We start from the raw sequence: 27,801 nt of genomic DNA, 5'->3' as shown, positions 1-27,801 counted from the left end.
AGAAATGAAAAAGAAAAAAGCCTTCAAAAATTCATAATTGCAATGGAAGTGCTCTAAATAATCTAGGATCAAAGAAGCAGATAGCTTTGGTACCTGCCTTGACTACTGCTTGACTAAGTTTTTAGATAACATGTAGGTACTGAGTAAAAGATGACAGGGATACCTGTGCAATGACATAATTAGCAGGGATCAGCTTTGTTCTTCAGTGTTTCCAAAAAGGTCTCTGATTCACACAAGTGCTAAAGGCACTTTAATTCCCACAATAAATACAGTAACTCCTAGATGAAACCAACTTCATTGAATTATATTCCGTGAATAAATAGTAAACCGTGGTGCCTCAGCACTGCAGGAGGCGTTTTCTACTAAGCATAGCCCCATATATATACACACACACACACACACACACACACACACACACACACACACATATACATATACATACATATACACTTTTTTTTAGTTCATTGTAACTCATTAGCCTTAGCTCAGAAGAAAATGACTCCCAACCATTCTGTAAACTACTCATACTGGAAAGTCCAGTGCCATAGAACGATGAAACAACTTAGATAAACTTTTGTGGTAGAAACCTGAGAGAATGAGAGAAATCTTAAGCTCCTGTAAATAACAGTGGGCTTTATGTAATAGTTTCAAAGAAGGAGGCCATTTAAATTCCAGGTTCACATTCCTCTGATGCAGTAAAATATGGGACTTCCTGAAACTTGCTTCAATTCCATACTCTGTTGATCTCAAATCAGAACATTCATCATAGACTGTAACACACCAGATATCCTGAAAAGCAGGGAAATTCCAGAAGCAACAGCAATCCTGAACTAAATGTACAGATCATGGGACCCATCATGATGTGATAACTGGGAAGTGGCTCTAGCACTGCTGTTCCTGAGCTGATCAAGGTGAGGTTTTTCGGAAGACTTTCTCCCCACAGGAGTAGTCCGACTGTACGATGAACTTGGGTACCACTGAACTGCTTTATTCCTGGGCTACTTGTCATTGCTGCGGCCTCACCATTGGGGTTTAATCCCTAAGGGCTCATTATAACCAACAGTAAATAATCAACCTATCCAAAACACCATTAAATTAAATACTCAAATTCTCCATTTTTAACCCTTTCTAAGCAAAGGCTAGATGCATGGCATAACACTAGCTTCCCAATAAACTCACAAGTCATTAATGAATATGCGAGGGTAATACCTTGCAGTTGGGCTGCCCTAGCTGTGTAAAGAAATCGGCCTGATACACTATGAAGTAAACTTGCCCAGGGTTCAGGGAAGTCTCAGGGCTGCCTTGAAGTGTGACCTCCTCAACATATCACTTAATCTAGGGAGGGTTGTATTAGATGAAGAACTAAGGTCCTTTTCAATTCTAATATTTTCTTATCATTCCCCAAAGAATTTTGGGTCGTCTTTCTTTAGTATCTTTGGATACTTTGAAGAAATATACCTTGTCACATCATTTAGGAATGATGTGACAAGGTATATTTAGGAATGCCTTCCTAAAGGCATCATTTTGTGTACATTCATAAAGTTTTTCCTAATCAACTGTTAGAGAAATACTGAACAAATTCCTAGGTACTGATAAGCTGTAACTGGTAATGACTCATCCTGCTCTCACGACAACGTATGAGAACTGTTACGTACCTTGTACTTTCTGAATATAATAAAACAGTTGGAATTCTAGATCATGGTTTTGGGTTATAAAAATAATGGATTCTAATTATAATATTTTCAGAAATGTAATTTTTTCCTTTTTATTTGGAAAAGTAATATGCTCTCTCAGAGAAACTACATTCCTCTCTAAGCTGTAGGCCTTCTGAAGTAGGGACACTTTGCTTCCCTGTTATTACAAGAAAGAACTCTCTGCCTTCAAGAATGATTCGGATGGCCTCTGATGCATGAGGTTTTGCTAAGACATATGCCGTTGGGAATTCCATCATGTGAAGCAATTTCAGAACACACAAATAGGACATACCGTTAGTTAAATAGATGATAGAGTGCTGTCACTCTTAAAAGGGTGTTATTTAATTTGCAAAATGTGAATCTCTAAATAATGATAAATGATGTGACAAGGTATATTTCTTCAATAATTCCCAAAGTTTATCAAACTTCCAATCTTGGATGAAAAAGAGATAATGAAAGACTTATTAACAGCATAGCTTAGGATCCCACAAACTGTCAGGAACACATTATATTTCTGTTTTCTGTTTTGGTTTCTTTATTTGGCTGTTTAATGTATCTCTAAGTGTGAATTTCAGGAAGCAGAGTACAGACATCAAACTTTTCTACATGCCCAAATCACTCACTTCAATACAAAATCTGCTCAAATTGTCAAATGTTGAGAGTATATTTAACCTTCTGGCTGCTATTCAACATTACTAAGGATCCTGATGAAATGAGTTGAATGCCTTCTTTCCTTCATTCAACAAACATTTCACAAAGCATCTACAGTGGCCCAGAAACTCAGCTAAGATACAAAACTGGAGACATGGTCTCTGTCCTTTCCTCTACAGTAGAGGAAAAAGACCCATAAAGAAATGAGGCCACATGCCCAGGGTTACTATGGAAGCAAAGAGAATGATCAACTACCCCAAGGACTGTCAATAGGCACATCAGGAAGAAATTCCTGTTAAAGTGGTTAAACCTGCAAAAGTGGTTCTCAGATGGCAGTTCGAGGTGAGAAGAAAGCCTAGGCTTCAAGGCACATAGAATGGACTGTGTCTTTGCTAGGTAAGCTGGAGAAGGTATATAAACTTTCTGGGCTTTGTTTCCTTATGTGAGAAATCACAGGCTTATTATAGGATACATGTCATAGGATTATTGTGGAGCCAGAATGAACTGATGTAAGTAAAGGACCAAGCAGAGTGTCCGGCATATAGTAGGTGCCAAATAAATGCTTAGTTTGCTTTCCTTTTTTTCATTCTCTCAGCCTATTGAACTAACAGCAACGTATCCTATATGATTATAATAACCATAAAAACCACGAAAGTAACAACAATAAATCCAAATGCAGTCAATATCATTTATTTTCATATAATAATCATACCCTGAATCTAGCCATTATGTAGATCAACCTGTCCTCTCATCCCAACCAATCATATATATCAGATTAATCTACTTAGAGCAATCCATCTTCTCATTCTAATCACATACATGAGATTAATCTATGCAGATCAATCCATCCTCTCTTTCAAACACATACATACACATGAGATTAATCTTCCTGGAACACAGTCTTAATACCTGGGTACCTATTCAAAAAGATCTTCAATTATTATGCATTTATCTTGGTAAGATTTTAATTAAACATTTGGCTCCCTAACTGTTTTGATGAAGAAGAAAAAAGAAGACATTTATAAATATGAGCGTATACACATCTTTATGACTCTCCTACAGCCATTTCAGTAGTGGTGGTGAAAAATAAAAGCTTAATGGAAATTCTTCAATCTCTGTGTTGGCATTTCCTCACCAGTTACTCCTATTCAATATAGAAGAGAGTCTTGGGGAGCAGGGTGTATTGTGTGAGGAACCTTTGCATACAGCTAACTACGCAACTATCTTTTCACTTTAAAGCCCGCTTAATCCCCTTCCCAAACTGGCTGACTCATTTCCCTCCAAGCACTCCTTGCCCTTTTTTGCCTCCAAGGTTGTTCCTTGTCATACGTTCTGCCTGAAATAACTTACCTTCCTGTCTTTATCTAATCAAAGCTTAGCCAGTCTTCCAAATCCAGCTCAAGTCCAGTATCCACGGAGCTCTCCAGACTCTCCTCTGACCACACAGCCTTGTTAACATCACACTTGTTGCTGTCTCACTCTTGCACTGCCACTTTTGCTGTTAATTATTTACTCTGTGTTACTTCTTTCCCAACTTTATTTTTCAAGTTCTGGATTATAAACTCTGAGGCCAAGAGCCAGCCGTTAGAATTGAGCACAATCTCTCACATATAGTAGATGTTTAAAAATTTGCCGGCTGGCTAGAATATATGAGGCTCAAGATTGAAAATGTTAAACTCCTGCTTCAGCATGAATAACAGGAAAATCTTACTGACTTCCTTCAATATTACAATGGAAGACATTTCTGAAAACTCAAGATGAATTAAACTGTTAGCATAACTCTCTCCCTTACAGAAGTAATTCTGTCCTGAAAACATTTTGAATAGCAATAGAATTGTATAAATTAAGTATTTAGAATTCAAACAGATGCTTATTATAATCAGTTCTACAGAAAATAAAGAATAGTGCTGGCACTTTAGCCAACAACTTATTTAACAAATTATTCACTGAGTCTTTACAGTTTGTAAAGGTAGGACACTAGGCCTACTGAGGACAGGAGATGAAGAAAAGACTGGCCTGGTCCCCAGTAGCCAACATATTAATGGAGGCTTCAGACTTGAAAAATTTTTTACAAATTGAAAATTAAAGGAGCAATACAATATAATTAAAGTCCTGAGTAACATGCTTGATTAATTTCAATTGGTGAAGCTCAGGGACCATCTGCAGAAGAGATGGAAAAGAAAACCTCTGGCAGAGGCCTGGACGGTAATGAGGAGTCCAGCAAGCCAAGAAGACAGAAGGCCAAGATGATCTCTAGCTTATGAGATCAGAAAGGACAAAAGGCAGGTGCATGAAAACGTCCCCTTTCACGCTGTCCTTGGCTTCCCTCAGTAGGAGTCCTCTCTTACTACTCCAGGAAAAAATAAAAGGCCATTCCTCTCCTACATCTCAAAACTTAACTTGGTCTCTGTCTGTCCTCCTATCTCAAAAGAGGTCTTCCTGTTCTTTCCCAAAGCTTAACTGTTCTGGACCCCTTTGTTGCCCATCAGACCTTGTCCTCTCTCTTCTTCTTTCCCTTTGTGGTCAAATTTTGGAAAAAGTCTATATTTATTATCTCTCCTTCATCTCTAATCCACTACTCAGTTACATAAGGTTAACCACTGTCAACCTTTCACACTACCACTTTAAAAATAAAACAGAATACCAATTCATTTTCTGATTTCACTTTCTCTATTTTAAAATAAGTTAACGATGATTCTTCCTAAACGTTATTTACTATGTTCAGGGAACAGAGAAAATACAAGCTCTGAATAAGATGTCTCTCATTTCTCTAGAAGGTAAACTACTAAAAAGCTGAGACTCTATAAAAGTATTTTCTGGAGAATTCCGAACCTCAAACAATGCTAAGGCTAAATGCTACCCCTCCCCTAATCTAGAGTCCTTTATAATTCTTCAGATGATAAGAGGAAGGATACTGAATTTATTTTCTGCAGCAGCACAAAGGAGGGACTTTAAGGAAACCAAGTCACAGTGGCCAGGTCCTCAATCTTTTTCAGATGACAGGGCTGAAGTAAGGTACACTACCTGGTCACTGTGCCAACACACCTAAGAGGCATCTGAGGCCAGTCCTGATTTACAGTCCATTTTCCTGGCAGTTTCACTTACCAAAGTAACAATGGCTAGGAAAGTTTCTCCTCTTCTTCACAATCAACAGCCAGAACTCTACATAACTTAGCTTACTCATCTTTCTGCCTTCAAAGCCAAACTTATCAGCAACCCGTTTACTATCGACGTTGCTTTCAGAAAAGCAAAGAACCACCTCCATGTTAGGTTTTCTAAACCAAACTTCTTCCACAGGCAGTGAGTGTGATGCACACTGTTCCATGAACTGTTGGAAAACAAATGGACCTCAGCTGATCCTTTCATATTTCTTGAGTAATGAGCACTTCAGCTCATTCAACAATCCAACTCCCTTTACCTTTTAAAAATACATTTACCTCACCTACTCCCTTCTTTTAAAAATGACTCTCCTTAAAGTACCAAAGATCTATGTCATAAACTTGTCTTCCTATGAAACAGAGTTTATAGACCAACCAAACGTTTTAGGTATCACAGGAGTTCCATAAATATTTGCCAATTAATTGATTCATATATAAGGATATTATTATACTTCTTTAAGGTCACCAAATATGTTCTGACTAAAAGAATCAATGGAAAATTTCAGGCCCGCCAACCCTACCACTGGAAGGGGTCGGAGGGAAGAGTACACGTGTGGAAGCCCAGGGTCCATATGCCTATATGTTTACATTCACATGTTTAAATAGCAATTTAAACTATTAAATACCATATGGTTTATTCTCCAATTTTGGCAAATATGCTTCCAACTATCTGGAAGGCCAGGCTCAAATTTAGAATTTGCAGACACCTTGCAGCACCACACCGCAGTGCGGGGACCTAACATCTCTGACTCCCTGGCTCCGCTCCACACCTGGAGGGGCCTTGCACACAGGTGTGCATTTCCCGGCCGTTCCAACTGCTTCGCCCAGCCCAACCCTCAGGCATCAGGGTACACTCACTCGTGACTTATTCTGCCCTCCTAACGACAGACCCGAGGAAAAGGGCCAAGCAGGTGCTGGAAGCAAGCTCCGGGCTGTTTGGGGAAGGGAATTCCAGAGTCCAGCTCCCCAGAACATGGGGTGATGGGGGTGAGGGGTTGGGCCAGGCACCTACAGTAGGTCCTTAGAACCTTTGCTCTGCTGGAAAGTGGAGCCAGCGAGGGCCCTCCAGTCATGGGTCCCAAAGAGGGTCCCTCTTGCCCAGGCCTAAAGGCAGCATTGGATAATTTACCAAGTGGAGGATTTACCGGATTGGCCTTGTTTCTAGTTTATATTCGAAATGAAAACAAATATGCAAAAAGATTGAATAAGTAGGTAGAGAAAACCCAAAATTCCTATCTGTAATCCCTTCAGTTTCCTCAACATCTATAGTCAAAGGCTCTAATATTTATCAGGATCTACCTTCCAGGCTGAATCTAGACTCTGTGCTTTCTTTACATAGACACCCAAATTTACAGAATTCTATTCACAGCTGGAGGGAGTTGGGAAGGCAAAGAAGAGTAACAGGAGGAAAGGAAGGAGGAGAGCGCCCAGCAACGCAGACAGGACCAGACATGCAGACGGAGAAGCAGGCGTGTGCTCTGTGCTCGGTGCCTCATGCGGTGAAGCTCACCACACCATGACCAAGCCTCTGCCCAAAACCGCTGGCGTCACCACTTGTCTCAGTGCCACCCAGGTGCACGGAGCTCATTCCCACACCTAGCCACACCCCTGCCCCAGCCGAGGACACAGGGGAAGTCAAGACGAGCCCTGTCGGCGCTTAAGGCAAGACTGAGGTCAGCTCTCCCTACACAGATCTGCACCTCCCCATGACTTCCCGCACTACCATTTCCACTTTGCTCAGCAAGAAGAAAATAAACTTGTTAACTTGAAAAAAACGAGTAATTCTCATCACATTCCATATACGTACTTCACAGGGAGGGAAGCATTTTGACTGGAGATCTTATTTATGTGTACTTACTGAGATTGTACCATTGTCTAGACCTACGGACAGTCTTCTTGTTTCCGGGTTAAAAGACATGCATGAACATGGAGCTGAAAGAAATGAACATGTTGATGAAATTAACAAAACGATGATTCTCTTCAATTCAGGAGTGCCTAACTTAGCAAAAAGTGTGTGGCTATTTTTTCCCCACTATCTTCTGAGGAAACAGTTTATTAAAGTTCCACTTGCCAAAAACTAAAAAATGGTCATTTTATACCCAACCCCTAGTTTTTCTGTTTTCCTTTTAATAAATACAACAAATAAGGTATTTTCAAACTTGGGCAAGTTCCAAGGGACTTGTCTCAGTGACCCTGACAGTATGAATTCTCCGTTTTCTTGACTAGATTAGTAATTCTTTGTGCTGTGTAATCCATCTGTCAGCAGCCTTTCTCTTCCCTTCAGACCCCATATCTCTAATGGAAATAAGCTATCCTTCTGAACTAGGGAAGTAAAAGAAAGATCATTTTATCCTCTACACACACACATACACACACTAAGAGTGAAATCTACTTTTTGATTCAGAAGTGATTTGGGGCATGGGAACTTAACGAGAGTCTTTTACTCTTGGCAGCCAAGAAGACAGGCTGGAGGCTGCTGATTGCTGCTGATGAGGACTGGTCTCAAACTAAAAGAGCACCAACCAGACACAGGGCCAGGCACCGCAGGGGTAGATGAGTAAGTCAGCACACACAGCCCTGGACCGGGACTCCCTGCTCCACACAGCCAACCACACGCCTGAGCCTAAGTCAATTCAGTACGCTCGGCGGACACAGGCAGTCAAACAAGCGCTCACTAAGCAGTAGCTTCTGGGTGCCTCCCTGTTCGCTATACACCTGCTCCGAGGAGAGGGGTCTTCTGACGGTTTATCCCACGCTGAAACAATTATTCTAAGGAGGTCAACACAACTCTTAACTGTCTCCCTCATCTTCACAGCGGCCCTGTAGATCACAGATCTCTCTGCATCAAAATGAGTATCCAATACTTTCATTCCTAATTTTCACTGTTAAGATTACATGTCTTACCCAAGATCCCGCAGGAAAAGAAGAAGTTGGAGGAGGTTCAAGCAAACATATAACTCAAACACACAGTACTATCTTCAATCAACTTAGATCATCTTTAAATTACAAAAGTTTTATTGACAGAACCACTTCATAAACACAAGCTTACTGACATGCTTCTCTACAAAAAGACTGTGGAAAAGAAAAGATCTTCTCAACTACAGAAAGTATTAATTTTCAGTCATAGTGCATCAAAAAGATAGAAACATACAAACAAAAATGTTCCTAAAAACATTCCACCAGTACAGCAGAATAGCTTCTTTCTGTTTGGACGCAAACTAAAACTAGATCCCCAAAAGTACACTGTGGAAAAAAGCAATCAAATTGTTATTTAATGTACTGTCCTAAAAAAAGTGAGCCTTACTTGCCCTTGGCCTATAAACCATGTTGGCACAATTTCTACACAGATGCTAAGATCCTGGGTCTTATAATCCCATAACATGTGTGCAGAATTAAAATTTAATGATTTCATGGCTAATTCTCATGGTAGGTGAAAATAGCAAAAGAAAAATAATAGCTGCATTCTGATTATAACCATGTAAAGTACATACACATATAAATATATTCATGGAAAAAACAAACATCATTCTTGGGTTTGAGTGACAAGATTATGAGTTATTATTAGCATTCTAATTTTTTTAAATCTTATTATTCTGCTGTTCCCGTTAAAATTAATTTTAAATATCTAATGATTTATTATGATGTAGGCATGAACATAGGAACCAAAACTTGACTGCAGCCCAAAGGGCAACAGACCAGCCAAGACAAACCAAATCATTTAGTTGTTTGCCTGACCATCAAAAGTATTTTGTATGTGATATCCTCCAAAATTCAAATCCAGTTATACAATATTTTGAAAACTCACTGCTTTATTAACATAATTTTAAAAGGCTTTACACAACACTGAACAGCTACCTGTAAATCTACATTTCTTTTAGCACATTTACTTATATTTGCTATTCTTTAAATAAAAATACAGAACACTTATTATGTGCCAGGCATGTGATACAATGCTGTATAAGTTCTTAGTGTTGCTCTCAAGAAATGTACACATTGTGGTGCCATTTATATAAAGAAACTTAAAAACTCTGTCCCAATTTTACCTCCCTGGCTCAAATACTCATGATTATTATAGCAAGAAACACTACCAGAATTCAAAAGCAAAAGGCCTCTCCTATGAAGGACCCTAAAGAAAAGAAATTCCATATATACTCTCCTGTTCTGTAACCCATAAACCTGAAACAAGATGGTGCTAGAGAGGGGGGAATGCAAGAGCTGTAAGCACTGGCTCCCTGTGCCCCCAAAGGTACAACCCGCCCTTCAAAGAGGCCTTAGGGGACAATACGAGACAAACCCGGTGTGTGTGCGTGTGTGCACACGTACGTGTGTGTGCACGTGTACCTGAGTCCTGTGAGACTCCTCACACCATTTCCTGTCTCAGGCTGTTTACCCACAGGCCCTGCAGGGCCAAAGAGGCAGGGAGTGGATTCAAAAAACTACTGGTCCTTGTATTTGTTGTCACAGTAAATGAAGTCCCAGTTATGAGGGAGGTGGGAGTGGAAGTAGAGAGACTGATCCAGAAATCCTCTTAATTTCAACTCCCCAGTAACAAACTAAAGCACCTTCTGAGAGACTAGAACTGTGGCCCACACAAAATGGTCCCTAGCCATGAAAGACAAGTGTCAAGTAACTCTGTTTCAAATGCTGTAAAATTGATCATTTGTAAGGCAGTAAAGAAATGATTGATCTCTCTGATGGCTGAAAGTGCAGGTCAGAGACAAACAGCCTGGTGCTCTGTTCTCTTTGGAAAAAAAAAGTGCTTTTTCCAAAGGGCTTACAAAGTGGCTGACCAGAGCTCTAACTCACAATACAGCTCTTCTCTAAGGACCTCCTCTATCAACCTGCACCCCTGAATTCTAAATGAAATAAACACAGCACAACCCAAAATCTGAAGCTATATTTACTCCCCCCCTTTAACATTTCCCATGAGAAAGGATAGCGACCCCGGGTGAGCTTGGGGTGGCTGGGGTGGCGAAGGCCCTTCGCGCGGATGGTGCTGCGTGTGGTCTGGGGGCGCCAAGGCCTCGCCCTTGGTCTCGCTGCCGTTACACTCTAACTGGCCATCTTTCTCTCCTCCAACGTTTCTACTAAAGCCAAGGATAGAAGGACTACGTCTTCTCACTAAGATAATGTAAGAACTCATGTTCCCTGCTGTATGAATGAGATCTACCCTCTGCATTTTGTGCCTCAGACTGATGAGTGTCAAAAGTATATTTGGCGACATTTTTGGAAGCAAGACAATGAAAGGTACAAACAAGAAAGAAAGGAAATTTGCGCAGTGTCTATGGGTAACGGGGAAATAGTATTCTCTTATATTAGTAACAGCACTTTAGACCCTGATGGCCTGTCAGTCTCACCTTTGAAATCAAATGCGTCAATAAAATTGTGTGTGTGAAATATAAATCTTTGTAATTTAAGGCAGGTATTCAGTTTAAGTTTCAGAGAAACTAAAATTAAGATCCCAGCCCATACACTTTCCAAACAAACAAATGAAAATTAAAAAACAAACAAAAATTCAGCAAATGGTGCTGCAATAAGGAGATACTCACAGGGAAAAAGAATGAAATACAACCCCCACCACACAGCATACAAATAAATAAAATAAAGAGAAGCCTCAGAATGAGTGATTATATTATGGAACATGTCAAAGCAGGGAAAGCTGAGGGATGTGAGCCCGACACAAAGGGGACCCAAGAGAACATCATCTATCTCAACAGTTAATAAATAAGTGAATTTGAGAGAAACTGACTGTGTACTTCTAAATACGTTTATTCCACAGGGGGTGTCTAGAAAAACACTCTTCTTGCTTTTAAAAATATATTTCAGAGGAAGCATTCTGAGATATTTTTATATAGGGAAAGGTTTCCTCATTTCTACACCTAAAATTCTTTGATTTTATGCCTAATTTATTTTGTGTCCTTTGCTGACCGGTTGAACTTTGCTCAAATAAACACACATTTCATTGAAGCTTAAGCTGTGGATTTCAATCACACTGACTGCTTTACAATGCTAAAGGCATTATTTGGCAGGAGACACTAATCTTCCTCATGGGATGTTCTGGTTGGAACTTGAAAACTAAATAAACAACGGCATTTCCATGAACAAAGCCTCAAGTGTTGAAAGCATCCCAGTGAAGTTAAATGTCAGGACCCAGGATGGCAGGAGCTGGCTTCTAGGGAGCAGTCCACCACCCCCAAGCAAAGACTCAGTTCACAGACACACTTTATTCAGCTCCATGTGCCGCAGGATAGTAATTGTTAGTCTGCAGTATTTAACCCACGTTTTATGCTATTAAACACACCTATATTTAGGGCTTCAATTGCTTGGCAGTAAAAATATTTTTCATTTAAATCAGATATTTTGTGCACTACTAAAATTAATCATTTTGTTTTCTTTTAATCTTGTCTGAAAAACACCAGCAAAACTACAGTGAATTTAGCAGTAGTCACTTTTTGTCCTTTAGAAACTTTAGAGAGGTTTCAAGTTATAGTGAAGTGACCTAGCCACAGTAAATTTTAATATGGTCAGATGAAAACCAAACAATATGCTAGATAAATGCTGTAATTATTCAGATAATTAATAACGAGTATCCTTAATTTGGAAAATCTTTGTTTCCCTTCATTTCCTTTAAAAATTAAAAGTTCCTCTGGAATCTTTTCTTCTTGGTGAATATAGACTTAAACAGCCGCATTACATTGTTATTTTCAAAATGACAAATAGTAAAAACAGTAAATTGTCTTAATACATGGTTCTTTAATATAACGTATACCAAATAAAGAAGCCAGCAAATGGAGCCTTCTACAACTAGGAACCAGAGTTCCCCAAAGATACCCGGAAATAAGGAATAAATTAAAATTACAAAGTGAGCATTTCTCAATTATACACATATTCCCCAATCTGCCTACAAACTCTCTCCAGTTTATGATAAGGCTTAAAAGTCACCCAAACAATCACTACACCTTATAAGAATAGAACTGCAAGTTCATTATTTTAAATTAGTTTTATACTACTAATCTAACCATATGGAAGTTTGCCCCAACACTCATCCCCCAATAAGTTCAACAGAAGAGGTAGGACAAGCACATGAAACATCCCCAATGTCTTATCTATTAAAATCCTGAAAATGAACATTTGCAATTTAAAATACAGAACTCATTCTCATCCCAGATATGAAGCATATGAACATACTAATCAACCTAATTTTCTAAATCTTCAATTACAAGTTATCTGTTGCCTTAAGATACCGACCTAACAAATGAGGAATAGGAACCACTCTGCCACAACTTCATAAATTGGGCAAGTTTCCCTGGTAACTCTGGGTCAGCATCAGCAATGACAGCATATGCTGCTGAAATGCCAAGAACCTGAAAATATTTTACAGGATAGCTATTTGATATGTCAGATAATCAAAATATTTTTGCAAATTTGAGAACAGAGAAATTGGGCAGTTTGTTAGGCTTCAAAGCTGAGAAAATGTAACTTTCAGACATGACTCAGCAAATTGGTAACAAAAATGGAAATCTAATCCTAGTTTCTCAGCCAAACACAAGCTATTTTGAATACTCCAAACTTAAACAATGCATATTTTGGAGCAAATTAAATATAAACAATGTATTTCTTAACTAAAATAATTTGTTTTATGTACTTCCCACCACACTTCAAAAAGAAGTTGAAACAGCCTAAAAAGCAGGTACAATAAAACTAAACAAGACTAAGGAAAAAATAGATAAAAACAGAGAAAGAAAAAAAAAACTAAAATAAAGATGTGCTGGGAAACATGACAGGTTCAATGGTTCACATCCATAACGGCCAAGTACCATTTCCTTAGAGCTTATCTTTCCAACCTTTCTCAGTTCATAATGCATACAGAAAAGCAAATCTGTACAGCCCCTGGAGTAGACGGAAGAGACTGCTAGAGCCAGAAATGAGTGGATCTCCCCCGGCCAGCTAAGGGGATCAGTTCTCAGGGCCTATAATCCATCTGGACTGCACTGGTAGGCTGGAAATTCCTGCTTTAGAGAAATTAAAGGCACTCCTGACCCTCACATCTGAAGACTATTCCCACATAGGGGACACTGGGTGTCACGGTAGACATCTACTTCAAAAACAGCCGGACAGCCTTTCCTGCACACATCTGTGTAAGCAGGAGCACCAGGCACGAAAGCAGCTTTGCCCGGGGCTAATGTGAAGGGGGAAACTCAGAATACAGACCAATGACTAGCATTTCCCTGTGCCCACCACAAATAAACTGCCTTTCCCTCAACTGGGCTTTTGTTAAAACCTGAGACACAGGCAGTTCAAAGTGATGGTTTTCAGTGAAAGCCTGACTTCCTATACCTTCAAAGTGAACTGAGAGGTTAGGGGCTATCTCTGTGTGACAACTGAAGTCCCCAACCAAAACGTCAGCCTGGGTAAATGCCATCCCACCAGGCCAAGGCAGAGAGCTGAAAAAAATATGTCTCCCCTTACTGCTTGGTAGGCACACCCATTTATTTCTAATCACCTCTGAAATAGCATCTTCTGTTTGACTTGTGTTTGGTTCACTGCTTAGGGGACAAACTCATCAACACTTAAGAGCCAAAGTAAATTCCACCTGCCCGCTCTGGCAACAACAAAACCCACAGAGGCTCTCCAACCCTCCAACCCGTGGCACTTCCTGAGGCTCGGGCTCTGTAAGCCTTCTATTCACTCTGTCTTTGGCAGCCAAGCTGATCTGCCTATTCTCCACACCCAAGGGGAAAAGTTGGCAGTAATGGCCCAGGCCCGATACCTAATACTTTAATAGGGTAAGAAAGATCTCAAACACCTGCCACCCGGGCTCCTGCTTTAGATTTCTCTCCTCCTTCCCTTTGTGTGACCTCATGAATGGCAAACCTAGTTGGTAAAGTAAATCTAAAATAACTCAGCCATGAAAACAGGAATGCCTATGTTTTTTTGTGTGTGTTTCTTCTCTGTTGTGTGATGCAAACGAGGTAGCTGAAAGCATCTATTACAGAAGCCTGGAATAAATAATCACACTTATAGCTGCAATTGAAACTCCAACCCTGCACCCTCAGGAAGGCCCCTCTCCAGCCTCCAAGCTCAAGAAGGGTCCCAAGTGGGTCGATGTGCATTGATACTGTCACAAGCAATTAGCAGCTCCTACAGGAGGGACCTCAAGAGGATATTATCTTTTCTGAAAGACTATTCGATAAGGAAATGCTCTTATTCCTTACTCATCCATAGAAATCAACTTGGAGGAAATTATAAAAGTCGGCAACCACCCCAAAGCCTCTACAGATCCCGGTCAGGGTTTAAGAGGACTTGCCCTCAGGGACCTTCCTGCCCAGGCTCCCATTCCTCACGCCTCGATGACCCCCAAGCCTCCGGGGGGGCACACGGTTACGTCTGCCCTCCCCACCAGACTGTAAACGCCATCAAGGCAAGGGCCAACAGCTGCATTTAACCACTATCTCCTTAGTGAGTCCCACAGTGTGTGGTATGGAGGAAGCACGCTAACATCCATTGCACAAACTGTCCAAAGAGGCTAAAGGCAAACGAAGTATTACTGTCTGCCTTCCCTCTTTGCGTGCCTTCACCGTGGCCAATTTTCGGCGCCAATGGGCCATGGCTCAGCCCCTTCTCTTTAAAGGCCATAAGGACACAGGAGAAACCGAATGCAAAGGAATCAGGAAGTGACAACCCAGCTAGGCTTGGCCAAATTCCTGCTGGTACAAGCCACCAACCCACTTGAGTCACAAATGGCCATATTCACCTGGACAGGGACATACATCTTCAACCACAAGGCAACAGCAGCACCTCGCTTCTGGGGCATTATGGGGGACGAGGGGAGCCATCGGGCTCCCTCTCCCACGGCAGCCAGGTGAGTCTACCTGCAGGTCAGCTCCACCGTTTCTGCGAGCACAGTCGCCCCACGTGCTGGGATTTGCGTGTTCCTAACACAGCAAACTGAGGCTAGCGTCTCCTACTCCAATTCTAAATTCCTGGGAAAATCGGCCTTCACTTAGGCAAGTCAGCTTTTCTCCTACGCCTTCCGGCAGAGGGAGTAGAGAGATCTCAGAGAAGGGGTGAGACTCCCCCAAAGCAGCACGTGTGTGCTTGACGATGATGGCCGCTCCCTCTCCCTCTGCCTTTCAGACAGTCTCCCTGCCACCAGACTCAGCCTCTTCACCTAACCAACCCCCTCTCCTCCTCTATTAAACTTCACATTCTTCTCAAAGCTACAAAACAGCTACTCTTTTGTCCAGAACACCAAAGGGGCTATATTTAAAAGTTATTTTAATAGACAAAATAAACAAAAGGCTACATTTTAAATGCTCAGGATATTTTGTGTTTTCTTCTGGACTAGAATACTGCTTATGATATACTACCATAAACAGAGTATTGTCACATCTCTGACTTGTGGTGTCCACCCTGTCACCTCCAGATATACTGTACTTTTTCACTTGTTTTTAACTATGACTTTAGGATAATACCAAGTAACCTCTTAACAAAACACCTCTCAGGAGAAAGGATTACTGAACAGCCCTTGGAAACTCAAAGCGATTTCTTGATCTCTGACAGAAAATATAGCTTATTTCCTTATGTATTAAGAGTCTACCTCTTCACAAGTTCAAAAAAAAGGCTTCAGTTTTTACTCAGGAAACCTTTTGCAAAGTCATCTGAATGCATGAGATTCTGAATCACAAAAATTTATGACCAATTGTGAAGTGCATGGCCTTTTTTTTTTTTAAACCTTCTCCGTGGTAGCAGAGCCACCCACCAAGGAAAGATTAAGTAAACATCTAGATATATGTACCTGGTTCGTTTGCAAATCCCTTACCTGCAAACGGTAGCTGCTCAGTAAACGCTACCTGACTAGAACGTGTGCTTATGTCCACACGTTTACAAACCCACACAATACACTGCATGAGCTTTACATGTGTGTATATACACCCACATGTGCAGAGATCTGCATGGTGGCCCTAGTGTCATTTAAGGTGACTTAAATATGCATTCAAATCAGCTGGGGATCTTGTTGAAGCGCAGTAGGTCTGCGGTGGAACCCAATCTTTGCATTTCTAATAAGACCTGCGAGATGCTGATGCTGCTGGCCCACAAATCACACTGTGAGTAGCAAAGTACCACCTTTCTTACTCCCTTTAGTAAAACGCTATTGGTAAAGTATATGCATAATTATAGGGTACTTCTCAAAGCTCATGTTCTATTATTAGGTAGAGAATGATACATGTTCTTAGGGAAACTCAACTTTATCCTCAGCCTCTTGCAATTCCTTTGGTATGTATTTACTGATCACCTATACCAGGAGCAGGAGCCAAAACAACCTTTAGTTTGTACACAGCTTAAACTCTTACATTCTCAGTGTTGTCCACATAAAGTGAGCATTAGAGAACGACACCAAAATATGTACGTGTGTGTGTGTGTGTGTGTGTGTGTGTGTGTGTGTGTGTGTGTGTGTGTATCCAGGGAAGGGGGGAAGCAGTTGCTGAGGACCCCGTGCCTTCCATGAGGTCCCTATTAGAAGCCCCACTCCCTATCATCCCACTCAGGTCTGCCCAGCCTTGGGGGCTGCAACCCTCTGGAGCCAACTTCAACTTGCTGGAACTGAGCTCTTTTCTCAGCTCTTCCTGTTACAAACTGGGTCAAGTTTGATGAAGAAGCAAAACCAAAGATATAACTGGTTACTTCAATGAAAAATCAGGAGGAAAAAATCAGAGAATTCTTGTGCTTTTCCATTTACCTAAACCTTCATCTCTGCCACATCTTAAAAGGAAAGCTCACCTATATCATATGTTGGTGTCCCTGTTGGCAGACCAGGTTGAGGGAAGCATTTAAGGACTCGAAATTACAAGAAGTGTCTTAATCACATGTACAGTTTAGCATGAATCCATTTGGTTATATACTCTGACATGTAATTTCCAAACTGGGGTGATTGTATCAAGGGTCAGGGTGCACATTTCAGCAAGTCTGAGCCTAACACCAAGCCTGGGCGATTTTCCTTGAGTGTCAATTTTAATTAAGATTGAAGGGTGGGGGTTAAGGAAATGTTTACTAATACAACTGAGAAAGGAATTTAAATAATTACTTTATATTAAAGTAAACATGGAATAGGATGCCCAAACTACATTCATTTTAAAGATAAAATACTAGACCTTTTAAAAAGAAATTTTCTGTTTTGGAGAGTATGGCAGCTTGAGTTATGTACCCCATAAAAAACATGTTCTTAATCCTAAACCCTTTCCTGTACTGTGCACTCATTATAAATAGGACCTTCTGAAGACACTGTTTTAGTTCTGGTGTGGTCAGCTGAATAGGGATGGGTCTTAGTCCTGTTAATGGAGGCCTTATAAGGAGAAAGTCACGGGGAGGGGTCAGAAGCCAGGAAGTTAGCGGGATCACGAAGAGAGGACACTGCCACGGGAAACGGGACTGGAAAAGCCAAGCCAAGGCTTGCCGATCCGGGAGGAAGCAAGCCCTTCAGCCTTCAAAACCATGAGCCAGTAAATTACTGTCAGCAAGCCACCCTATCATGTGGTATTTGTCCTAGCAGCCAGGACACTAAGACAGAGGGGCAGCTCCTATCTGTCTGCAGGGAAACTTCTGCCAGTGGGACAGGCTGAGAATCACTCGTAACTTTTTTTTTCTTTTTAAGTATATTTGGAAGATCTGTTATTTAATATGAGTGCAAAGATATATTTCTCAGCTAAGATCTTGGGAGAAATGACATTGACTTCTAATTAGAACTTTTCAATCCTAAGCAAATCCTTTTGAGAACTGAATGTTCAATGCTGAATGTCACGAATTTGGATAAATGATATAGCAATAATGCAAGAACAAATTTACTTCACAAATGTAATCACTGGGAAAAATTCTGAATTGTCTAGGAAGTATTTTACAAAAAAACTTAAACAAAAACTTGGAAAAGAGGGAGACTGCTGCAATCAGAGCATCTATGTGCCGTGGCCCATCTTCCATTTATCTTATTCAGAAACTATGAATATGTAGTCAGTTTCAGCACAATTTCCTTATTTTACATACTGAAAGCTTTAGAAAATCTAAAATGATTTAGTACAGTGGTTCCCATTATAATGATAATCCCATCCCTTGGTCTTCCCTATCCAAGAAGAAAATATAGGGAAGGCAATCTGGGAAGGAAGGGAGCTTGGGATGCATTTCTGGTTTCTTAATACAGGGATCCAGATACTTACACGGCATGATGTGGTATATGCTTGGCCAGTATTGTCCACTGTCTCTCTTTAGCCACACACGAACTGTCCTACAATGGAAGAAAACGTGGGCATTAAATCACAGTATTTTTAGTCATGGGAAGATGCTGACACACCGAAATCAAGACTCTTAATCATATATATGCCTCTCTAAATATCTCTTACTCCTTAAATTTAAGGTTTCCATAGGTTTAGAATTACATATGACTCTCTAAATATGATCCACTATATAACAGTGATAGTGTTTGGGAAATTAATTATTATTATTGTTCTTTGTTGCTGTTGTTCTGTCTTTTCAAATATGTGACCTTTGCCCTAGTCTGCTGGAAGCACCCATTTGCCTGGGGAGAAAACAGGTGTTACTTAGCACAACTAGTATAGCTCGTTTAAAAATAAAATAAATAAATAAAAAGTAGGGTTTAAACCCAATTTCCCATGAAGCCTTCTCTGGTTCCCCACTTGTCCCTAGCACCCCGGGGCAGAAACAATCACTCCTCATCGATGGCCTCTGCACAGTTCCTATTTCATACTGGCTCCGACAGAGATTCGATGCTCTTTTCACTCACTAATACGTCAGTTCATTCTAAAGAGGAAACTCATCCCTTTTTCTCTAACCACTCCGCCCTCCCCGCATCAATGACAAATACATATTGCACTGAATCAGCCTTCTCTTGTCATGAACAAGTTCTTTTTCCAGCAAATGCTAGTACGACGATCTAGTATTAGAGCAGGAGTCGGTGGAGACAGTGCCTGGAGTTGGGGCAGCAGCTTTAACCATGATGTGATGAGCCTGAGGACAAGCGCGCACCTGCTGAGGGCAGAGAGAAGGAGCCATTGACATCACTGCCTGTCACCAGCCCTCAGACTCTCTTCACCTTGGTCATGAGACCAGGGAGAGGAGTGACAGGGACAGCCCTTAGGTTGTGCATCTGTCCACCTGCATGGACGATGCCGTCCCTTACTAAGGGGAGGTACACCGGAACAGCACCAGATGTGGGGTGAGAATCCCAAGTTCAGCTTTGAACATCTGGGTCTCAAGTGTCCAGGATACCCAAGAGTTCCTAATTAATGGAAGATGAGAACTATAATCAGAACCTGTTTCTTGAAGATCTGTGAGGCTTAAATGGAGGCTCTCGACACAGTGCCCAGCACATAGCAAGCACTTGGTAACTGTCAACTGTTATTATTATTGTCACCATCATCACTGCTGTTTCATAAACGCATTAACCAGCCACAGCTTGGGAGTATTCAAGACCAAACACTCTTCCTGTTTTGCCAACTTAACTGAAAATTGTAATCCTTGATGCAGGGATTTCGCACTCAACCTACAAAGGTGTCCTGCAAATTACCTACCCAAGCCTTGATGCATTTATTTAACATGCAGCGAGTGGGCTCTACTATGTACTATGTTCCAAGTGCGTGCAGGTGCTCGGCCTTGACAGACTAATAAACACAACAGCGCGTGGGAAAAGCTATGTGCTATTTCACATCAACAGTTTGTAGGAAAAGCTATGCGCTATTTCACATCAACAGCGCGTGGGAAAAGCTATGCACTATTTCACATGCAGTAAGGCCAGGGAGGAGGGACACTCATCCGTGGAGAAGGGGAGGCAGCCAGGAAGGTGTCCCAGAGGAGGTGCTGGGTCTTGAAAGGTGGCGTTTTCTATTGCTGCACTTTATTTATGTCCTTCACGCCACTTACCACAATCTGGAATCTATCTACCTATCTGTGTGTTTATCATCTAGTTTATCCTGCTAGAAGATAAGCTTAGGAGAATAAGGAACATTTCTGTAGAAATTATAGCCCCCCAAACACTTTACTCCATCCTTACAAGAGCCCTATGATAAACAAAGCATCACTTCAGAGATGAAAATCTAAGGCCCAGAGTGTTTACGTGATTTGCCTGAGCTAAGGACTGGATGCAAGCACTCTGAATTCTGTTCTCTCTTTATTAAATGCCTTTCCTATACCAATATGCACTGAGAGCAACCGAGAAACTCTGAAATCAAAATTAAACTCACATAAGAATATTTGTTCTTATTTTTTAGTAGGCACAAAAGCAGTTTTTAGAAAAGGTACTGCTTCATAGAGGTCAAAAGTCTAATTTGGATAGCTGGGAATTTCCGAGATCAATGGAAATACTACTCTACCAAGCGAAGAAGTACTAATTTTTCTTAAAGTTATATTAAAAAGCAACTTGAAAAGCTCTTAACAGAAAAAAAAAAAATTTGAGGGGGGAAAAGGGCTTTTAAGAAAATAATCCTGAGTGTAACAATCAGGCTTTGGCCAGTAGAGGTCAGTGTACTGGAGAAGAAAACAGCCGGACTCGCGGAAATGCAGGGAAACTGTCCGTTTGCCTTCCATACGCAGCCGGTGCACAGGCAGCCCAGAGGGGGCCTCAGCTCCCTTGGCCTCTTGCTCTCCCCTCAAGCCTCAGCACCAGGTGGGGGCAAACAGCTGGGGGGAAAGAGATGTGCACCTCAAAAGTTCACAAGATGAATCACCTGCAGGGGACCTCGGTCCAGCAGCCAGGCTATTTTGAAAACAAAATATGCTTATTCTATATGGGATAAGGCTGCTCACGTTTCAACAGGTAAACATTACTTCTAGCTTAGCCCTTATTCCTCAAATCTAAGAAAAAAGTTTTGTTTCTTTTTAATTTCAAACAATTGTTAGCAAAATAATGGTATTTACCGTAACTCCACTATTACCTGTTTACAGTTTAAGCCGTAAATAAAATCAGAGAAGGGACCACATTTTATCACACCTGACATCTGCTCCCACACCAAGTACCCAGTCAGGTCCAAAACTGGTGCTGTCTGCGAAAGATCAAAACCATCAGTGAGAAATCCCTCCCTACAGGAAGTTCTGTGATTTCACCTCTACCGAGGATTTGTGCAGAAATGCAAAGAAATTGGGTTGGTCTACAGAAATCTGTAAACTGGAGTGGGGTGAGACGTGAAGGGAATATAGACCCTTAACACTACAGCCCCAGGCCTGCTCCCACCCTAACAAAGACAGCAACAGGCATTCCCACCCTGCCTCTTGTCCCCCGTCCCTCCCTGCAAAGAACCGAATCAGCGCCTGACTCAGGCACCGCCTTATGGGATGGGTGTGACCTCCTCAAAGTGCAGCTTTCAGTCTAGCAGCCAGTAGGGTCATGCCAGTGGGGAGCAAGCATTTAATCAAGCAGGACTCAGATGCTTTCTTCATTTGAGAAAGCAAATATTTTAGTTTGTCTTTGATTTTCTTGTTTTGAACTGTGTTGATACAATAAGCTTATGGTAGAGTTTCATCAGACACAAATGCTGAACTTACCATCCATCTACCCATCCATCCATCTGTCTATCTGCCCATCATCCTATCCAGACAAAGTATACCCTTTGTTCTATATTTCAGCAATCTTCAAAAGTCTGCTTCCACTGATGGAGGCCAATGGACTACAGGGGTTGGAACAACTTGGATTTGCCATGGCAGCTCATCTAGAAGTTAAGGAATTCTGCCCCACAAGTACACTTCTACTTGTGTATTGACTTGTTGATTCATCGATTCATTAGACAAACGTTTATTAAACACCTACTAGGACTAGTGCGTGAGATATACTGGAACCACAAAGACAGACAAGTGCCCCATCTGTTCCTTGGAAGTTCATCATCTACTCGGCTGGGCAAGATGGGTGTAGCAGAACATTATACCACAGCAAGGTAACAGCAGAGGTATATGAACACCTGGCACAACTAACTGACTATGGCGCCGGGGACGGGGCAATGTCAAGTGACTGATGAGTAGGCCTTTGGCAGAGGAAAAGGAGTTAAGAGAGTGGGAGCATGTTCCTAACAGAAGCAGCAGCATATGCTGCAGAGGGAGGCAAAAATAGGCAGGGACGGGAGCAAGGTGGGGCCCCAGGAGAGACAAGCCTGGACAGAGGAGCAGGTACGCTGGCCTCCCAAGCCTTGGTAAAGAGTTTGGGTTAAACTTTAAGGACAATGGGAGCTGGATGTTTTGGGGAAGACTGGAAGAGAAGGAGCCAGTTTGGAGGCTGAGGGCATTAAACCAGACAAAAAAAGATGAGGGCCTCGAAGAGAGAAGGGGACAGATTTTAGAGCCTTTGGGAGGTACAATTATCTGAACTGGGGGGCAGACTGGATGTGGGGTGCGGTAAGGCAGCAATTAGTGCTTTTGTGGAAGGCGATGCTGAGTTCATTTTGAACACCCTTGAGTCTGGGGAAGATCCAGCCAGGACTGTGGTGGAAGAACTGCCTACCTGGAATCCAAGGGTGGGACCTGAGCTACACATTCAGACTTGGGGGTCAAACCACATAAGGGGTATAAAGAGAAGATCTGCAAAGACCTTTCAGTGAGCAACCAAGGAGGTAAAGGGAAAATCCTTTCTTGCTTCTCAGACACAGCATGTGTTCTGATTTTTTGGTCCAGAAAATAAGGTCATTATCAACATACTAGGAGCTGAACCAAATTCACAGGGAAATCGTGCCTACAATTAAAAGCCATCTATATAGGTCATTCTTCTGAGAAAGAGAGGGAAGACTGGGGGTGGCGGCCAACAGTATACCACAGGTTGCTAAGCTACTGAATAAAATAAGACGGGGCGTCTACCCATGTTGAAATCCAGGCTTTTAAAAATGTGCCCTAGAATGATGCAACCTTCATTAGTTACCATAGCAATGTGCTTCATTTCCCAGGGGACAATTGTTATTTTTGCTACTACTGAAGTAACTTGGGGAGGGTGGGAGGGCACTGTGAATATTTTTCTAATGGATCATAAACCGAAACATCAATACAAACAAAGGAAGGAAGCCTCTAGCGATCTGAAAACTAACTGAAAAACTTTGAGCAGTGGGATTCTGTCAATGTCTTTTTGGAGTTTTTACAGTGATCTGTTTATAGAGGGACTATGCCTCTAATACAGAGAATGTTGCAGAAATTCTGAGACGACATATCTGAAAAGTCTACTTCTCTATAGTTATTAGACTTCTTGCGATTATTAATCATAAAAAGTTTAAGTTCCCACTGCGTGCAGTGAGTCCCATATAGTTAATAAACTGAAGCAAATCTTCTAGGAGACAGAGAATGCATGAGCTGTGGGGAAGGAGTCAAGGCCACTATGGGTTGCAGACTCGGCCGGGCGCTGACCTCTGGTCTCAGCCAAGAGACTCAGTTGTTCACTTCCAAGAGCCTGCTACATCCAACTTAAACGACTCTGCTGAATCACAGACACAGTATTTTTTTTTTTTTAGCACATAGCTGGAGCAACCTAGCAATTGGTGGCTGGAAAAGAGGCGTGGCTGCTTTATAGTGCCACACCCCGGGAAGTGCTGGTGCTTTGCAGCAGGGCTCTTCAGCATGCAGGCTTATCAAAGCCATCTCCTCTCCGCTAACTTTCTGGTCACCTCTCTCAAGCCAAAGGCTGTGAAAGCCAGAGTATTTGATAATTTAAAAAACAGACAAAGCAAAAACAATTAAGTGGTAATATCTTCAGGGTTTTTAAATCTATAAAATGATGTTTCAAAATTAGGTTAAGGGTGGTACGATGGTGGCTCAGTGGCAGAATTCACACCTGCCATGCCGGAGACCCGGGTTCAATTCCCGGTGCCTGCCCATGCAAAAAGACAAGTAAATAAAATAAAATTAGATTAAGCGCGACCTTTTTTTCTTGACACACAAAGACAAAATATACGGAATTGTCTTTCTCAGTGGGTCAGAAGCAAGAGCTCCCAAGTGGTCTTACTTCTAGATAGTTTCATTATTAATAAACACTATTTTGCATTTGCAAATGACAGCCTTGTATTCTGCACATTTCTGTTCAAGCACAGCCTCAGATGTGAGTTTGACTCTGCCAGTCTCGGTCCCTCTCACCGTGTTACATGCACACTCGCCTTCCACATAAGCATCAGCTCCCCTAGGAAGCCTTGGATGCCTCAGGAAGAGTAAGCTCCAGGATCGTCCTGTCCTCTACCCAGGTAAGGACATGACACATCATCCTGTCAAGGGTGGTGCACAAGTCCACGCCCCATCGGATGATGAATTCCTTGGTGACTTTTAAAATTTTCATCTCTGGATATTTTTATCTTTGATTTTTGAAAGTATCTATCTACAATGCTTTCCTTTTTTAATATACACAGTTCTTGGCATAAAGGAGGTGCTTTGAAAAGGTCAAGCAAAAACAAAACAGAATGAAAAAAGAATGGGAAAGAAAGACGAGAAGAGAAAAACGCGCACACTTTCTGGGTGCAGTGCGGAGGAGTGACCAGAGAGAAGCAGAAGAGTGCAACATTAGCATCGGCAAGGCCAGCTGCTCTTAGCCGGCCTCCCTCACAGGCAAAGGAAGCATGACAGCAAGCCTTGAAATGTCAGACTGAGCTATTTAACAGGATGATGTATGTCACTATCTCCTGTTAAGGGGAAAAGTAAGGGGACGGGTCTGTGTTACCCACTCACCCTGTTCCCACCACCTGCAGTGGGGGCAGGCGCACAAGCACAGCTCAACGGGCACTTAATGAAATTGCACCCTTGGGGAGCAGTGATTCAGGACACCCTTGTGGCCACCACTGTGCATGTATGGATGAGATGACTGCTCTCCTCCAGCACAGCCACATGCAGCAAAATGGATTTTACACCTCAAAATGCAGCAAAGTGGGCAGGCCACGTGGCTCAGCAGGCAGAGTTCTTGCCTACCATGCCAGAGACCCAGGTTTGATTCCCGGGGCCTGCCCATACGAAAAAATAATAATAATGCAGCAAAGTGACCAGCTCTCTAAAACTGCAGACTTCTCAGGGCTGCCAGATAAGCAGCTAGAAAAGACAGCGGTAGGCAAACGGGCCTGGAGCAGGTCTGATGAGGCATCTTGGCTCAGAATATGCCCAGGATGGAAGGGCTAAAATTCAGCATTCAAATCCGCTTGAACTTCGGGTTTAGAGAAATCAGTCTTGGCATTTTGTAAAAGAAGGAACAAAGGAGAGTCTCTGAGCCATGTACGCATGAGTAACGGGATGCTTCCAAAAGATTGCTCTGGCAGGAGTAGGCGAGTTGACTGATAAAAGAGAAAAACTAACGGCTGCAGGGCATGTTGGGAGCCTACTTTAGTGAAAGAGGTGTTAGAATACAGAAGCCACAAGACAGCAGAGGGGAAGAAGTAAACCCTAGATGCATTTCTAAGAAGCAAGCAAGGGAAGAAAAAGAAGCCAAAGGTGGCTAACATGTCCAGTCTGGACAGCCAGACTGATGGTGGAGGGGATGGTGACAGATGCCATTAGCCCATATTTAAAAGTAAGGAAAGGTGTCAAAACGTCAAATCACTTTTCTTGGAAAAACTGGAAAACCTCATTGATTTCCAGCTATGTTGCAGAATAATCACTCTGAAACATCTCCTCGACTCAAACAACCAAAATTCTTAGTAAAACGGAATAAGAATTTGTTTTGTTACTATTGCTCTTCTTTTAAAACATCAGATACCCTAGACTCTAGGTAATAATGGAGCATCCAAGAGTTTCTGTTGAACCCTGCAGTACTTGAATGTCCATTTTAATGCTACCTTGGGCAGAATATATAGAAGAAAAAGCCTAGAGTCCTGGCCAAGAAAGGGAATCTAGTAAGAGCACCAAATGCTAAATCCCTCAGTTTAAGAGTGTCTAAGAAATACAACCCAAGACAGAAAGGAAAGTACAGGGTACTAGGGGGAGGGGGAGGAGGTAGGGAATGGGGAGTTAATGCCTAAAGCATACAGATTTCTGTTTGGGGTGATGGAAAAGTTTTGATAATGGATGGTGGTGATGGTATTACAATACTGTGAATGTATTTAACACCACTGAGTTGTACAACTGTATATGGGTAAAATGGGCAATGTTCTGTTATATATATGTACCACAATAGAAATTTTAAAAAGAAATCCTGCCATGCAGAATGGGACAGCAAGTAAATTTTTCTGGGTAAAGGAGGTTAAAAAAAAAAAATCTAGCTGTCCTCTACAGGCTGACCGTCATGAAGATCTGGTAGAAATTTATCCTACTTGCATCATATTAAAAGCCTCAAGCAGAAAATTGAATATTAAGTAGTCTTAGATGTATTATGCCCTCAGGCCACCAGTAGAAGCAAAATCAAATGTAGTATTATGGAAGTACTCAACTTCAAGTACACTTAAAAGAATTTCCCCAGATGAAGGTCTAATGAAAATGATTAATTTCGGATATCAGATCATGATAAAAAAAATCTCAAACACACAAGGAGTGAGGATCAGCAAAAAAAAAAAGATTACAAAGAGGGACCCACAAGACTTCAGATACTAAAATCATCAGAAACAGAATATACCATAACTACATTTAATGTTTCAAGAGTAAAAGAAAAGCTTTAAATATATGGACTGAGAAGAAGGTACTATAAATAATGACCAGGGAGACTGGAAAAAGAAACAAATGAAAAATATAATATTATCAAAATCAAAATCTCAATTGACAAATAAAGCATATTAAACACAGTTGAAAAGAGGATTTATAAACTGGAAAATAAATTTTAAAAACCCATAATACAATCCTCAGAGACAAAGTATGGAAAATATGAAAGGTAAAAAACATGAAAAGATAGAATAAAAAGATTGGGCTGAGAAAGTCTAAGATATGTATAACTGGAGTTCCAGAAGGATTAATAGAAGGAATGGGAAAAGATGCAATAGCTGAAGAGATAATACCTTAGACTCATACAAAACTTTTGAAAGACATTAATTCTTACCTAAAGACAAAAGGAGTTTGAAAATTAGTGTAGGTCAGGCAAAAATTATCATTTCTTTAACTAGATGAAATGAGCAGACTGTGATGAGGGCTGTAACTCAGCTTTGCTCCCATTTTCCTGATATTCTGGAACTTCAGACAAAAAAGATCTCTAGGAATGCATGTGGGTCTTATGAATCCAGTCATATACATCATTGGCTTCAGAACCATTTTCTTTGCTCTCCATGGTCTTATAAGAAACATGCCATGCACATTTCTCAATACCACCCCTTACATTTCAATGGTGACTGGGAATGCTCCATGAGTAAGATGAATATGAGGTAGTCAGAATA

General features: G+C 41.3%; 1 protein-coding gene across 1 annotated transcript in view; it reads right to left on the bottom strand.

The window, feature by feature from the left end:
- WDFY2 (WD repeat and FYVE domain containing 2) overlaps positions 1-27,801 on the bottom strand; it is a 204,205-nt gene that overhangs the window by 117,096 nt on the left and 59,308 nt on the right. The window contains exons 2-3 of the mRNA XM_077158122.1: positions 18,712-18,779; positions 7,362-7,435 (exon numbers count right to left, since the gene is read on the bottom strand). Coding sequence (XP_077014237.1) covers positions 7,362-7,435; positions 18,712-18,779 — 142 coding nt within the window. The remainder of the gene's footprint in view (positions 1-7,361; positions 7,436-18,711; positions 18,780-27,801) is intronic.

Source organism: Tamandua tetradactyla, chromosome 4 (genome assembly GCF_023851605.1).
Source record: "Tamandua tetradactyla isolate mTamTet1 chromosome 4, mTamTet1.pri, whole genome shotgun sequence".
NCBI lineage: Eukaryota > Metazoa > Chordata > Mammalia > Pilosa > Myrmecophagidae > Tamandua > Tamandua tetradactyla.
This window is presented reverse-complemented; position numbering and strand designations above follow the sequence as displayed.